Source organism: Leptodactylus fuscus, chromosome 7 (assembly GCF_031893055.1).
Source record: "Leptodactylus fuscus isolate aLepFus1 chromosome 7, aLepFus1.hap2, whole genome shotgun sequence".
Classification (NCBI taxonomy): domain Eukaryota; kingdom Metazoa; phylum Chordata; class Amphibia; order Anura; family Leptodactylidae; genus Leptodactylus; species Leptodactylus fuscus.
This window is the reverse complement of record NC_134271.1, coordinates 140,136,714-140,151,056: the sequence shown is the minus strand read 5'-3', so window position 1 is coordinate 140,151,056 and position 14,343 is coordinate 140,136,714. Positions and strand designations below refer to the sequence as shown.

Sequence of the window (14,343 nt, the reverse complement as noted above, 5' to 3'; positions counted from 1 at the left end):
TCAGATCCTCCAATGACCTCCTACTCTGCTCTGCTCTCATCCGCTCTTCACACAACAGTCTCCAAGATTTCTCCCGTGCATCCCCCATACTCTGGAACTCCTTACCAAGACACATAAGACTGACCCCCACAATCACAGGCTTCAAGAAGGCCCTGAAGACTCATCTATTCAGGAAGGCCTACAACCTCCAATAACACTATCACCTCACCCCCATCTGTACAGTCTCCGCCTCTCCTTCTGTCTCTACCCCCCTTCCCTCATAGATTGTAAGCCCTCGCGGGCAGGGCCCTCGACCCCACTGTGCCAGTCAGTCATTGTTAGTATTATATTTGTATATTTTGTGTACTGTATGTAAACCCCTAAATGTAAAGCACCATGGAATTAATGGTGATATATAAATAAACAATAATAATAATATGATCTCACAATGGGTCTTAGATGTCATCCCGGTGTTACGGTTCTGTGTGTATATATAAATAATATTTTTTTTAAACTACAGAACCTCTTAGCTGCAAGACACTGCAGCGAGGTCCACAGGCCCTATGGTGGACGGCTGTATGTCTGAACTCAATGTGAACTACTGCAAAGACACTGCAGTGCGGTACTTAATGTGAACAGCTGCAAAGACACTGCAGCCTGAACTCAATGTGAACAGTGTGTACTGTGCGACACTCCATGTGAACAAGGTGCAACTAAAACCCTGCCAGTTTAGCTCACTGGCCAGGTGCACCAATACAAGCAAAACACCACGGCTGCCAAGGGTTAACACTCACCCCAGGCTAGCAAACACACACACACTTACCCCTGTGACAGCTAGGGGCCACCACGGAAGTTTTAGAAAATTCTCCTGCACACAGCTTGGAGTCCCCAGGGGGGGTTGCATGCTCTGGCACACAGCTTGGAGACATCACACACCCACACTCCGCACACAGCTTGGCGTCATCAAACACCCATGCTTCCGCACACAGCTAGGAGCCATACATGAAGACAGACAGTACGCATAGGCTATCTCAGAGACCATACCTGCTGCAGATCTACAAGCTGGAACGGCGTCTACCACTCCTAGCCCTGGTGTAGATCTAACAGTTCAGGGTTTACAGGTCCTACCTAACAGCACCCAGGAGAAGCAGAGGAACCCCACACAGAGGCCTAGTCTGACAACCTGCCTGAATACTGGAGCCTATCCCTGAAATCTACTGTCATTTACTCCGCTGACTTAGAGGAAATTTTAGTCAAAGTGTAAGTGTGAGCACCTGGCGGGCATCGGCTCACACTATGTAAAGGGAAGTCCTCGCCCAATAGGGGCGGTGGCCATGACCTCACCGCTCATGCTCAGTAGGGGGGAAATGGCACTGAGCATGCTCAGTAGGGTGAAAGCTGGATGGTTAAACTGACCCGCAGGTGGCACTGTGCGCTATGATAGCAACCCAATCCTAACACCCGGTACCTAATGGCAATTAGGGTACCTCTGGCTAGCCCATGGAAGGCTCCAAAGAAATGCCTCCTCACACCATTACTGACCCACTGCCAAACCAGTCACGTGGGAAGTTGCAGGCAGCAGAACGTTCTCCATGGCATCTCTATACTCTATCACATGTGCTCACTGTGAATCTGTTCTCATCCATGTATAAAGTATATGTTTAGGGAACAATTTTAAAACCTTAAATATAAAAAACTCCAAAAATCCTGGTGCCATGAGAGTATGTATTATACAGGGAAATCTAGAGACTTCAGCGCTCTTCTTTCAGTTTAATGATGTACACAGGGGACTAATATATTATTCTGGTAACACAAGATCTGTATAAAGGAAGCTACCAGCATTACAGTTTGCTCTGCAGTGGGGAGTCATCCTTGTAGGGTCACCATACTGTGACGAAAGGAATGAAGAATTCTAAAGATAATCTTAGAGCTTTCCAAAAATATCTCGCTTATTGTAACCTAAGAAATATTTGGCAATTTGGTCAAAGAAAACCCAGAGAGGTGTTCCATAAGGTAAGTCTTTCAAAAATATCATGAAATTTGGATGAAATGTCAAAAAGGTCACAAACCAGGTCTAGTAGTAAAGAGCCAAGAGCCTTAGTCATTTGGTGTAAACCAGAATCTCAGAAGATAACACAGGAGGAAACTAAAATAGATATTCTAGCCTGGCAGCGCAGTATCACACGTAGCCTTAGATACACCGGCTCAGCAGTCAGTCTAAAATACAAATCAAAAATTCATATACTGAATTATATAACCAAACTAGCCTCTGCCCGCAACTTCGTCTGCGTGTTGTTGGCAACTCAATCTGAGCAACTCACTGGGACGCCATATAATGAGCGTGTTGTCGGCGCCGATGATCCCCCTGAACTCCGCTTGAGGAGAACTCTGTGATTTCTGGCTTCCTTTATAGCTGTCATCATTTTAGAATTTTGCAACAAATTACATTTTCTTTTTCCCGACATGTTTAAAAGTAACAAACTGCCAATTGGGATTAAAGTTGTTTTCCCATCCAGTGTATCAGCATGTTGCCTGGAGCAGATCAGATAATATGCAAAAGCAAGTAAACAATGGACTCAGGGTTAGCTTTGTGTTTACATAGATAGATAGCAGACCAGGCTTTATCAGATTCTGAGATAAGCTGTTGCAAGAGCAGTGTCATATAGTATGTGAACATAAATTCATAACAGTCGTGAAGCCATGACATTTATCGGGATAAAAAGTAGCCTGAGTGTTAATCGAGGTTATAAACTATCTATGTGCCAAATTTCATTTAAATCAAAGCTAAAATTGGGCATTTCACACAGAGCACGGTTAGGCATATTTTGGTCCTGATTTTGACGTGGGAAGCCACGTCAGAATGGGGCCAAAATGCACCTGCCACTATTGTCGCAGCTTTCCGCTTCAGAGTAGGCCCAAATGAATGGGCCTAGTCTGGAGGGTGCTGCAGTGAGGCAGACGCCAGGGCTCAATCAGCAGCAGAATCCGCCTTAAGAAAGGGGAGCTCACATCTTTTTAAAAAAGTAAACTAGTGGTCTACATACAGTGTTGGCCAAAAGATATCAGATAATACTCCTGTTTTTCCAGAAAATGATTGCAAGCACAAACTCTTTGCTATTAATATCTTCATTTATTTTGCTTGCAATGAAAAAACACAAAAGAGAATGAAAAAAAAGTCACATCATTGATCATTTTACACAAAACTCTAAAAATGGGCTGGACAAAAGTATTGGCGCCCTCAGCCTAATACTTGGTAACACAGCCTTTAGACACAATAACTGCGCACAACCGCTTCCAGTAACCAGCAATGAGTTTCTTACAAGGCTCTGCTGGAATCTTAGACCATTCTTCTTTGGCAAACTGCTCCAGATCCCCCCTGAGATGTGAAGGGGGCCTTCTCCAAACTGCCATCAAGAGATCTCTCCCCCTCCCCCACAGGTGTCCTATGGGATTCAGGTCTGGACTCATTGCTGCCACTTTACAAGTCTCCAGGGCTTTCTCTCACCACCATTTTCTAGTGCTGACCTGAAGTGTGTTTTGGGTCATTGTCCTGCTGGAAGACCCCTGACCTCTGAGGGAGACCCAGCTTTCTCACACTGGGCCCTACATTATGCTGCACAATGTGTTGGTCGTCTTCAGACTTCATAATGCCATGCAGACGGTCAAGCAGTCCAGTGCCAGAGGCAGCAAAGCAACCCCAAAACATCAGGGACCCTCCGCCATGTCTGACTGTAGGGACCATGTTCTTTTCTTTGAAGGCCTCTTTTTTTTCCTGTAAACTCTATGTTGATGCCTTTTCCTACTTTTGTCTCATCTGACCAGAGAACATTCTTCCAGAACGGTTTTGGCTTTCTCAGATTGGGGATATCCGTCTATCCTCTATAGCAAGCATTTCTCAGGTAAGTTTTGGCAAACTCCAGCCTGGCTTTTTTCTGTCTCTGGGTAAGAAGTGGGGTCTTCCTGGGTCTCCTACCATACAGTCCATACACTGACGGATAGTACGGGGTAACACTGTTGTACCCTCGGACTGCAGGGCAGCTTGAACTTGTTTGGATGTTAGTCGAAGTTCTTTATCCACCATCCGCACAATCTTGTGTTGAAATCTCTCGTCAATTTTTCTTTTCCGTCCACATCTAGGGAGGTTAGCCACAGTGCCATGGGCTTTACACTTCTTGATGGCACTGTGCACGGTAGACACAGGAACATTCAGGTCTTTGGAGATGGACTTGTAGCCTTGAGATTGCTCATGCTTCCTCACAATTTTGCTTCTCAAGTCCTCAGACAGTTCTTTGGTCTTCTTTCTTTTCTCCATGCTCAATGTGGTCACACAAGGACACAGGACAGAGGTGGAGTCAACTTTAATCCATTTCAAGTGGCTGCAAATATGATTTAGTTATTGCCACCACCTGTTAGGTGCCTCAGGTAAGTAACAGGTGCTGTTAATTACACAAATTAGAGAAGCATCACATGATTTTTCAAACAGTGCCAATACTTTTGTCCACCCCTTTTTTATGTTTGGTGTGGAATTATATCCAATTTGGCTTTTTGACAATTCTTTTTGTGGTTTTCCATTGAAGACAAATTAAATGAAGATAATACCAAAGAATTTGTGATTGCAATCATTTTCTGGAAGAAAATGAGTATTATCTGACAGAATTGCAGGGGAGCCAATACTTTTGACCAACACTGTAGACCTCTATTGTGAGGGGGTGGATTCTAAGGTAGATTCAGCACCAAAATCCACCCCCTCTTGCCCCGTGTGAACAAACCCTAAATAATGGTCATGCGTTGTGCAGTAAAAACACACGGATCCAATAGACTATAATGAAGTCCGTATGCTTGCCGCAAGATCTTCTCATGAGTCATGCGGACAGAAAACTAGATTGTAAAGTACTTTTCTGTCCGCATGTACAGTGCAGAGATCTCGCGGCAAGCACATGGACCCCATTATAGTCTATTGGGATCCGTGTGCTTTCACTGCACTCCGCTTGCAAATGTGTTTGGTACCGACGCAGATGTGAAGTCGTTCTCTTGTTTTAATATGATTTTTTTGGGTAGCAAAGCTAATCAACTAACCTATATTGTTTTAGGTTGTCTTTAGTGAACTTTTATTTTTTAAAAAAAAATTATAATCGTGTACGACTAAATATTTAATTTTTCTCACCTGTGTCCAGAATCCATAAATAATGGAAGACTCAAATGGAACATCTCCAGTAAGATTCATCCTCCTTGGTCTGACCAATGTCCCGTATTTTCAGGCCATCTGCGTTCTTGCGTTCTTGGTGATGTATTTGATCACGTTATCAGGGAATGTTCTACTAGTCATTGTGGTGAGGATCAACTCAAAACTACAGACCCCCATGTACTTCTTTTTGAGCAACCTCGCTGTTATTGACATCTGCTTCTCCTCCACCATTGTTCCCAAAATCCTCATCAATACTATGTCCAAGGACAGAAGTATTTCTCTATTGGGATGTGCACTTCAAATGTATTTCCATCTGGCGTTGGGAGCCACAGAGTGCATAGTGCTCACTATAATGGCTTACGATAGGTTTGTAGCCATTTGTAAACCATTGCACTATAGGACCATCATGAGCAAGACATTGTGCTCCTGTTTAGCTGCTGGATCATGGAGCTTTTGCTTTATGAACTCAGCCTTTCACGTGTCCCTCACCTTCCAGCTACCCTTCTGTAGGTCCCACCATGTTGACCACTTCTTCTGTGAGATGCCTCCATTCTTTCGACTGTCTTGTAAAGACACTTTTCTCAATGAGATTGCCATGTATATCGCAGCCGTGATCATAGTCATGTGTTCTTTCTTCTTGACTCTTATTTCATACATCCACATCATCTCCACCATTTTGAAGATCCGTTCTTCACAAGGGAGGCAAAAAGCTTTCTCCACATGTGCCTCCCACCTCACCGTGGTGTCTCTCTACTATGGCACCATTTTGTTCATGTATCTGAGACCTCGCTCCACTTACATGCCTGAGACAGATAAGGCTCTGTCCATTCTATATACAGCAGTGACACCGATGTTGAATCCTATAATCTACAGTATGAGGAATAAGGATGTTAAAGGGACAATAAGAACAAAGCTTATTAGACACTCAGTAAACCAATAAAAGACTTCAGATCATTGAACCCCTCTGTATCAATCGATGTATCCAACCATCAAAAAGGTCAATATCATATCAATATCAGGTTGGGGATCCGATATTGTATAGGTGATGGAACTGGTAGAGTCACTCAGGTGACCTTTGGGAGTCAGAAGAGTCGTCTCTTATCAGTGAGCAGAGCCAAATGGTCCAGGGTACTGGAAACAGTCAAAATTTCCATCACTGGTTTGAGCTCAGAATTTCAGACAGTCCATTCCTTTGAAGCAGCCTTGATCAGAGCCAGGGCCGTTTTAACACATTGGTGGGCTCGGTACATAGGTTTTATAAGTAGGCCCTTCCCCATCATCACCACTTTGGCATACCTGACAAACTCATATTATAAAGCCTCACTGAAAACACATACATAGTCCCCAATTTTGAAAACAGACTCACAGAAAGGAACATACCAAACTATCCATATGGGCAACTTCAACAAATACTAATAAAACTTAGTGATGAAGTTAGGGTTCTTTACGGGACAGATGTGGACTGGCTTTGTAAGGGCTGGAGCTATATAGGTGTAAGGGACATCGAAGTGATGAACTGGAAGGGGAAGGGAAAGTGAATGACTGACTGCCCCGGATGCTGTCGCAATGTCCTATGACCCTGGATATGAAGAAAAACGACATACAGTATAGGAATGGTGAGATCAAACCATTTATTTGGCCATTTTCTGGCATCTTGGAATGGTGGATATCTTATGGAATAACACCACATTAGTATGTTGTTTGCTTTGGTACATTGACGTAGGAAGAACCGTGATAACCAGATTGAGGTTTCCTTACTACTGTGGTTGTAGTTCTTCAATTGTTTTTTATTGTTTTTGATGTTTTTGATGTATATGGGAGGTATTGGGTTTTGAGTAGGTACCTACTATTAAGTTTTATCCGCTCTGCTATTTTGATTTTGGCCACTAAGGCTACATTATACTACCCATGTGGACAAAATCGTTGGTACCCCCCGTTTGATGAAAGAAAGCCCCACAATGGTCACAGAAATAACCAAACTACACATTGACAAGACACAAAGCTTCTAGGAGAATGTTCTATGGACAGATGAGACGAAAATCAAACTTTTTGGCAAGGCAAATCAGCTCTATATTCACAGACAGAAAAATGAAGCCTATCTTGAAAAGAACACTGTCCCTACTTTGACAGATGGAGAAGGCTTTGTTATGTTCTGGGGCTGCTTTGCTGCATCTGGCACAGGGTGTCTTGAATCTGTGCAGGGTTCAATGAAATCTCAAGACTATCAAGGGATGCTAGAGAGAAATGTGCTGCCCAGTGTCAGAAAGCTTGGTCTCGGTCGCAGGTCCTGGGTCTTGTAACAGGACAATGACCCAAAACACACAGCTAAAAACACCCAAGAATGGCTAAAAGGAAAACACTGGACTATTCTGAAGTGGCCTTATATGAGCCCTGACCTAAATCCTATTGAGTAGCTTTGGAAGAAGCTGAAACAAGAAGGTACTCTGGTCAGATGAAACCAAAATCAAACTTAGTGGCCACAATGCAAAACAATATATTTGGCGTAAAAGCAACACAGCTCATCACCCTGAACACACCATCCCCACTGTCAAACATGGTGGTGGCAGCATTATGGTTTAGGCCTGCTTTTCTTCAGCAGGGACAGGGAAGATGGTTAAAATTGATGGGTAGATGGATGGAGCCAAATACAGGACCATTCTAGAAGAGAACCTGTTGGAGTCTGCAAAAGACCTGAGACTGGGACGGAGATTTATCTTCCAACAAGACAATGATCCAAAACATAAAGCAAAATCTACAATGGAATGGTCCACAAATAATCGTATCCAGGTGTTAGAATGGCCAAGTCACAGTCCAGACCGGAGAATCTGTGGAAAGAGCTGAAAACTGCTGCTCAGATGCTCTCCATCCAACCTCACTGAGCTCCAGCTGTTCTGCAAGGAAGAATGGGCGAGAATTTCAGTCTCTCGATGTGCAAAACTGATAGAGACAAACCCCAAGCGACTCGCAGATGTAATCGCAGCAAAAGGGGCGCTACAAAGTATTAACGCAAGGGGGCTGAGTAATTTTGCACGCCCCACTTTTCAGTTTTTTATTTGTTAAAAAAGTTTAAAATATCCAATAAACTTTGTTCCACTTCACAATTGTGTCCCAAAAAATTCAAATTTGATATCTTTATGTTTGAAGCCTGAAATGTGTCAAAAGGTTGAAAGGTTCAAGAGAGCCACACTATATAATATATATATATATATATATATATATATATATATATATATATATATATACCAAAATTCCATTAAAGATTTATCTCAAAAGGTAGTGGCATCTAACAATGCTGCAAAAAAAGGCCCCCTGATAACTAACCAACATCTATTAATAAGGACTCTGTACAAACAACACCTAAACACTTCATTGAATTAAATCAGGACCCTAACGTCACTCGATGAAATTTTCCGCCCACCACCTTTAGCAAGGTCAATAGAGGGTCTAATGAAGAATCAGACAAGAGTCGGACATGCAGTACTCTGTGTCCGGCTTAACAAAAATGCTCACCGGCGCTCACGGCCGGACTCGGAATGACAGGTTTCCGTTTTTTGCATGCAAAAGACGGAAACCTGAGAACGGACTCCAAGCGCTAGTGTGACCCCAGCGTCAGAAAACAAATACAGATTCCTTTAAACATAATGTTATTACCACGTACAGTGTTCTACACAAATCTGTAAGGCAGACATTACAGAAGCATTGGTACGTCCTACAGAATGACCAATACCTTAAAGATATCATACCAGACCATCCCAGTCTGACATTGAGGAGGCCCTGTACAGTCAAGAGCATAATAATAGCTCCGTCACAGGTGAATCCTTCCCTATCAAAACCAAACTTCATTGTACGACCTCGTATATAGTGTACGTCTTGACTGGAGATGAGCGAACACTGTTCGGGACAGTCGTTCCGAACAGCACGCTCACAGCACGCTCCCATAGAAATGAATGGAAGCAGCCGTCATGCGGGGGGTTAAGCAACCGGCCGCCGGCAAAGCGGAAGTACCAGGTGCTTCCATTCATTTCTATGGGAGCGTGCTGTTCGGATCGGCTGATCCGAACAGTGTTTGCTCATCTCTAGTCTTGACCTGTCCATGTAGTCTTCAATATGTAGGTCGTCCAATCACGAGCCTGCGGGAAAGAATCAATAAGCACCGCTCTAATGTGATGAACGGGTATGAGAAGCATAGGGTCTCACGGCATGCTAAAATACATCATAATAGCGAGTGTGAAGGATTCACGATCACCCCCTTACAACAAAAATCTAGAAGTTCCACCAACAGATTTGATTTATTAAGAAAAAAAAGAGATGTACCGGATTTACAAATGACACCAGGAGGCCTGAATGAGACACTGGAAGACGAGACAAATATTTAGCCTCATTTTTAAGCCCCAATTCCCTTTGGAACATCTGTCTACATAATCGACACTTATTTATTTGTTTAAATTTAGATTGTGAGCCCCGTATAAGGAACACAATTGGTTATTCTGTACCAATGCTTCTATTTAAAGGAATCTGTAAGGCCGCAGTGCTAACCACTGAGCCACCATGTTGCCCTTAGGGGGTGGCGTCACTTTGTCAAAACCTTGGAATATACAAGAGCATATCAGGGGTAGGGAAAGTTCAGCTCTCCGACTGTTGCAAAACTACATCTCCCAGCATGCATACTCGCTCTGCTGTTTTTGGACCTCCCATGGAAGTGAATGGAGCATGCTGGGAGTTTCACAGCAGCTGGAGAGCCGAAGGTTCCCTACCATGGGCATAGATGGTTAGTGATACAGAGATAGGTCAAAGGCCAAGGCGGGGATCACACGTGCTAGGTGCAAACTTGCTGGCACTCCGGAGTGTGCGCGTCTTGGATGGAACAAACCACTATTCAAGTCTCTTTGACCTATCTCTGTATCACTAACCATCTCTGCTCTTTCTGCAACTGAAACTTGTGTAACTGTTGAGCAGGAGCGGTTTACGTATGAATGAGTGATGGTGCGTCCCCTCCCCAACCTGAGTCCTATATATGCATGGAATACGGCGTCATATTCCACCCTGATGAGTGGGTGTGTTTGTGATAGCATGTTGGATTATGCAACTCTAGCTGAATGCAGTTTTGTTATTTATTTAAGCCCATCTTATTGATCTGCATATATTTTATAGGAAGGGCCATTTAGGGACGCACCCTTAGATAGGGTAAGGTTCCGGACAGGGCACTTGCTAACTAGGACGGTGACCCTGTGATAGGCATTAGGGTGAGCTCACAATTAAACAAAGGGACTGTTCTTTCATTTTTAATGCCTCACCCTGTCCATTTTCAAAAAAAAGGTTCCCATCCAGAACTTTGAAGTATCCCTTCCCTCATTGGAATTGGGTAAGCCCCATTGGTTACCTTTATTTGGGACCGCCGTGTCCCCTTTGATTATTCTGGCCATGGACACATATTTCTTCCTATGATGAATTATACTATTCATTAGCTCATTAGCTTTTTCCGTGACTTTTTTAGGCGTTTTATAATTAATAGAGATGAGCGAACACTAAAATGTTCGAGGTTCGAAATTCGATTCGAACAGCCGCTCAATGTTCGTGTGTTCGAACGGGTTTCGAACCCCATTATAGTCTATGGGGAACAGATACTCGTTAAGGGGGAAACCCAAATCCGTGTCTGGAGGGTCACCAAGTCCACTATGACACCCCAGGAAATGATGCCAACACCTCTGGAATGACACTGGGACAGCAGGGGAAGCATGTCTGGGGGCATCTAACACACCAAAGACCCTCTATTACCCCAACATCACTGCCTAACAACTACACACTTTACACACTCAATACCACCTCTCTGACAGTAGGAAAACACCTTGAAACATGTGTATTTGGCACTTGCAGTGAGGAGAGCTTGTCACCAGCAGTGAATTTGGCCCTTGTAGTAAGTTGAGGTTGGCACCAACATTTGTTTTGAAAATCAGGGTGGATTGAGCCTCTAACCAGCAGAGTTTGGGCAAATTCATGGTGGAGGGAGCCTCTAAAAACCCCAGTTTGGACCAATTCATGGTGGAGGGAGACTCTAAAAACCCCAGTTTGGACCAATTCATGGTGGAGGGAGACTCTAAAAACCCCAGTTTGGACCAATTCATGGTGGAGGGAGCCTCTAAAAACCCCAGTTTGGACCAATTCATGGTGGAGGGAGCCTCTAACCAGCCCAGTTTGGACCAATTAATGGTGGAGGGAGCCTCTAAACAGCCAAGTTTTGGGAAATTCATGGTGGAGGGAGCCTCTAACCAGCCCAGTTTGGACCAATTCATGGTGGAGGGAGCCTGTAACCAGCCCAGTTTGGACCAATTCATGGTGGAGGGAGCCTCTAAACAGCCCAGTTTGGGCAAATTCATGGTGGAGGGAGCCTCTAAAAAACCCAGTTTGGACCAATTCATGGTGGAGGGAGCCTCTAATTAGCCCAGTTTGGACCAATTAATTGTGGAGGGAGCCTCTAACCAGCCCAGTTTGGACCAATTAATGGTGGAGGGAGCCTCTAACCACCCCAGTTTGGGCAAATTCATGGTGGAGGGAGCCTCTAACCAGCCCAGTTTGGACCAATTAATGGTGGAGGGAGCCTCTAAACAGCCAAGTTTTGGGAAATTCATGGTGGAGGGAGCCTCTAACCAGCCCAGTTTGGACCAATTCATGGTGGAGGGAGCCTCTAAACAGCCCAGTTTGGGCAAATTCATGGTGGAGGGAGCCTCTAAACAGCCCAGTTTGGGCAAATTCATGGTGGAGGGAGCCTCTAACCAGCCCAGTTTGGACCAATTAATGGTGGAGGGAGCCTCTAAACAGCCAAGTTTTGGGAAATTCATGGTGGAGGGAGCCTCTAACCAGCCCAGTTTGGACCAATTCATGGTGGAGGGAGCCTCTAAACAGCCCAGTTTGGGCAAATTCATGGTGGAGGGAGCCTCTAAACAGCCCAGTTTGGGCAAATTCATGGTGGAGGGAGCCTCTAACCAGCCCAGTTTGGACCAATTAATGGTGGAGGGAGCCTCTAAACAGCCAAGTTTTGGGAAATTCATGGTGGAGGGAGCCTCTAACCAGCCCAGTTTGGACCAATTCATGGTGGAGGGAGCCTGTAACCAGCCCAGTTTGGACCAATTCATGGTGGAGGGAGCCTCTAAACAGCCCAGTTTGGGCAAATTCATGGTGGAGGGAGCCTCTAAAAAACCCAGTTTGGACCAATTCATGGTGGAGGGAGCCTCTAATTAGCCCAGTTTGGACCAATTAATTGTGGAGGGAGCCTCTAACCAGCCCAGTTTGGACCAATTAATGGTGGAGGGAGCCTCTAACCACCCCAGTTTGGGCAAATTCATGGTGGAGGGAGCCTCTAACCAGCCCAGTTTGGACCAATTAATGGTGGAGGGAGCCTCTAAACAGCCAAGTTTTGGGAAATTCATGGTGGAGGGAGCCTCTAACCAGCCCAGTTTGGACCAATTCATGGTGGAGGGAGCCTCTAAACAGCCCAGTTTGGGCAAATTCATGGTGGAGGGAGCCTCTAAACAGCCCAGTTTGGGCAAATTCATGGTGGAGGGAGCCTCTAACCAGCCCAGTTTGGACCAATTAATGGTGGAGGGAGCCTCTAAACAGCCAAGTTTTGGGAAATTCATGGTGGAGGGAGCCTCTAACCAGCCCAGTTTGGACCAATTCATGGTGGAGGGAGCCTCTAAACAGCCCAGTTTGGGCAAATTCATGGTGGAGGGAGCCTCTAAACAGCCCAGTTTGGGCAAATTCATGGTGGAGGGAGCCTCTAACCAGCCCAGTTTGGACCAATTAATGCTGGAGGGAGCCTCTAAACAGCCAAGTTTTGGGAAATTCATGGTGGAGGGAGCCTCTAAAAAACCCAGTTTGGACCAATTCATGGTGGAGGGAGCCTCTAATTAGCCCAGTTTGGACCAATTAATTGTGGAGGGAGCCTCTAACCAGCCCAGTTTGGACCAATTAATGGTGGAGGGAGCCTCTAACCACCCCAGTTTGGGCAAATTCATGGTGGAGGGAGCCTCTAACCAGCCCAGTTTGGACCAATTAATGGTGGAGGGAGCCTCTAAACAGCCAAGTTTTGGGAAATTCATGGTGGAGGGAGCCTCTAACCAGCCCAGTTTGGACCAATTCATGGTGGAGGGAGCCTCTAAACAGCCAAGTTTTGGGAAATTCATGGTGGAGGGAGCCTCTAAAAAACCCAGTTTGGACCAATTCATGGTGGAGGGAGCCTCTAATTAGCCCAGTTTGGACCAATTAATTGTGGAGGGAGCCTCTAACCAGCCCAGTTTGGACCAATTAATGGTGGAGGGAGCCTCTAACCAGCCCAGTTTGGACCAATTAATGGTGGAGGGAGCCTCTAACCAGCCCAGTTTGGACCAATTAATGGTGGAGGGAGCCTCTAACCAGCCCAGTTTGGACCAATTAATGGTGGAGGGAGCCTCTAAACAGCCAAGTTTTGGGAAATTCATGGTGGAGGGAGCCTCTAACCAGCCCAGTTTGGACCAATTCATGGTGGAGGGAGCCTCTAAACAGCCAAGTTTTGGGAAATTCATGGTGGAGGGAGCCTCTAAAAAACCCAGTTTGGACCAATTCATGGTGGAGGGAGCCTCTAATTAGCCCAGTTTGGACCAATTAATTGTGGAGGGAGCCTCTAACCAGCCCAGTTTGGACCAATTAATGGTGGAGGGAGCCTCTAACCAGCCCAGTTTGGACCAATTAATGGTGGAGGGAGCCTCTAACCAGCCCAGTTTGGACCAATTAATGGTGGAGGGAGCCTCTAACCAGCCCAGTTTGGACCAATTAATGGTGGAGGGAGCCTCTAACCAGCCCAGTTTGGACCAATTAATGGTGGAGGGAGCCTCTAACCAGCCCAGTTTGGACCAATTAATGGTGGAGGGAGCCTCTAACCAGCCCAGTTTGGACCAATTAATGGTGGAGGGAGCCTCTAAACAGCCCAGTTTGGGCAAATTCATGGTGGAGGGAGCCTCTAACCAGCCCAGTTTGGACCAATTAATGGTGGAGGGAGCCTCTAAACAGCCAAGTTTTGGGAAATTCATGGTGGAGGGAGCCTCTAACCAGCCCAGTTTGGACCAATTCATGGTGGAGGGAGCCTCTAAACAGCCAAGTTTTGGGAAATTCATGGTGGAGGGAGCCTCTAAAAAACCCAGTTTGGA

The 14,343-nt window shown here is 45.3% G+C and overlaps 1 protein-coding gene across 1 annotated transcript; it reads left to right on the top strand.

Moving 5' to 3' along the window:
- Nucleotides 1-5,165: 5,165 nt before the first annotated feature.
- On the top strand, nucleotides 5,166-6,104 carry LOC142214578 (olfactory receptor 5V1-like). The gene has a single exon (XM_075283519.1). The coding sequence runs from the start codon at nucleotides 5,166-5,168 to the stop codon at nucleotides 6,102-6,104; it is 939 nt and encodes a 312-aa protein (XP_075139620.1).
- The last annotated feature ends 8,239 nt before the right edge of the window (nucleotides 6,105-14,343 follow it).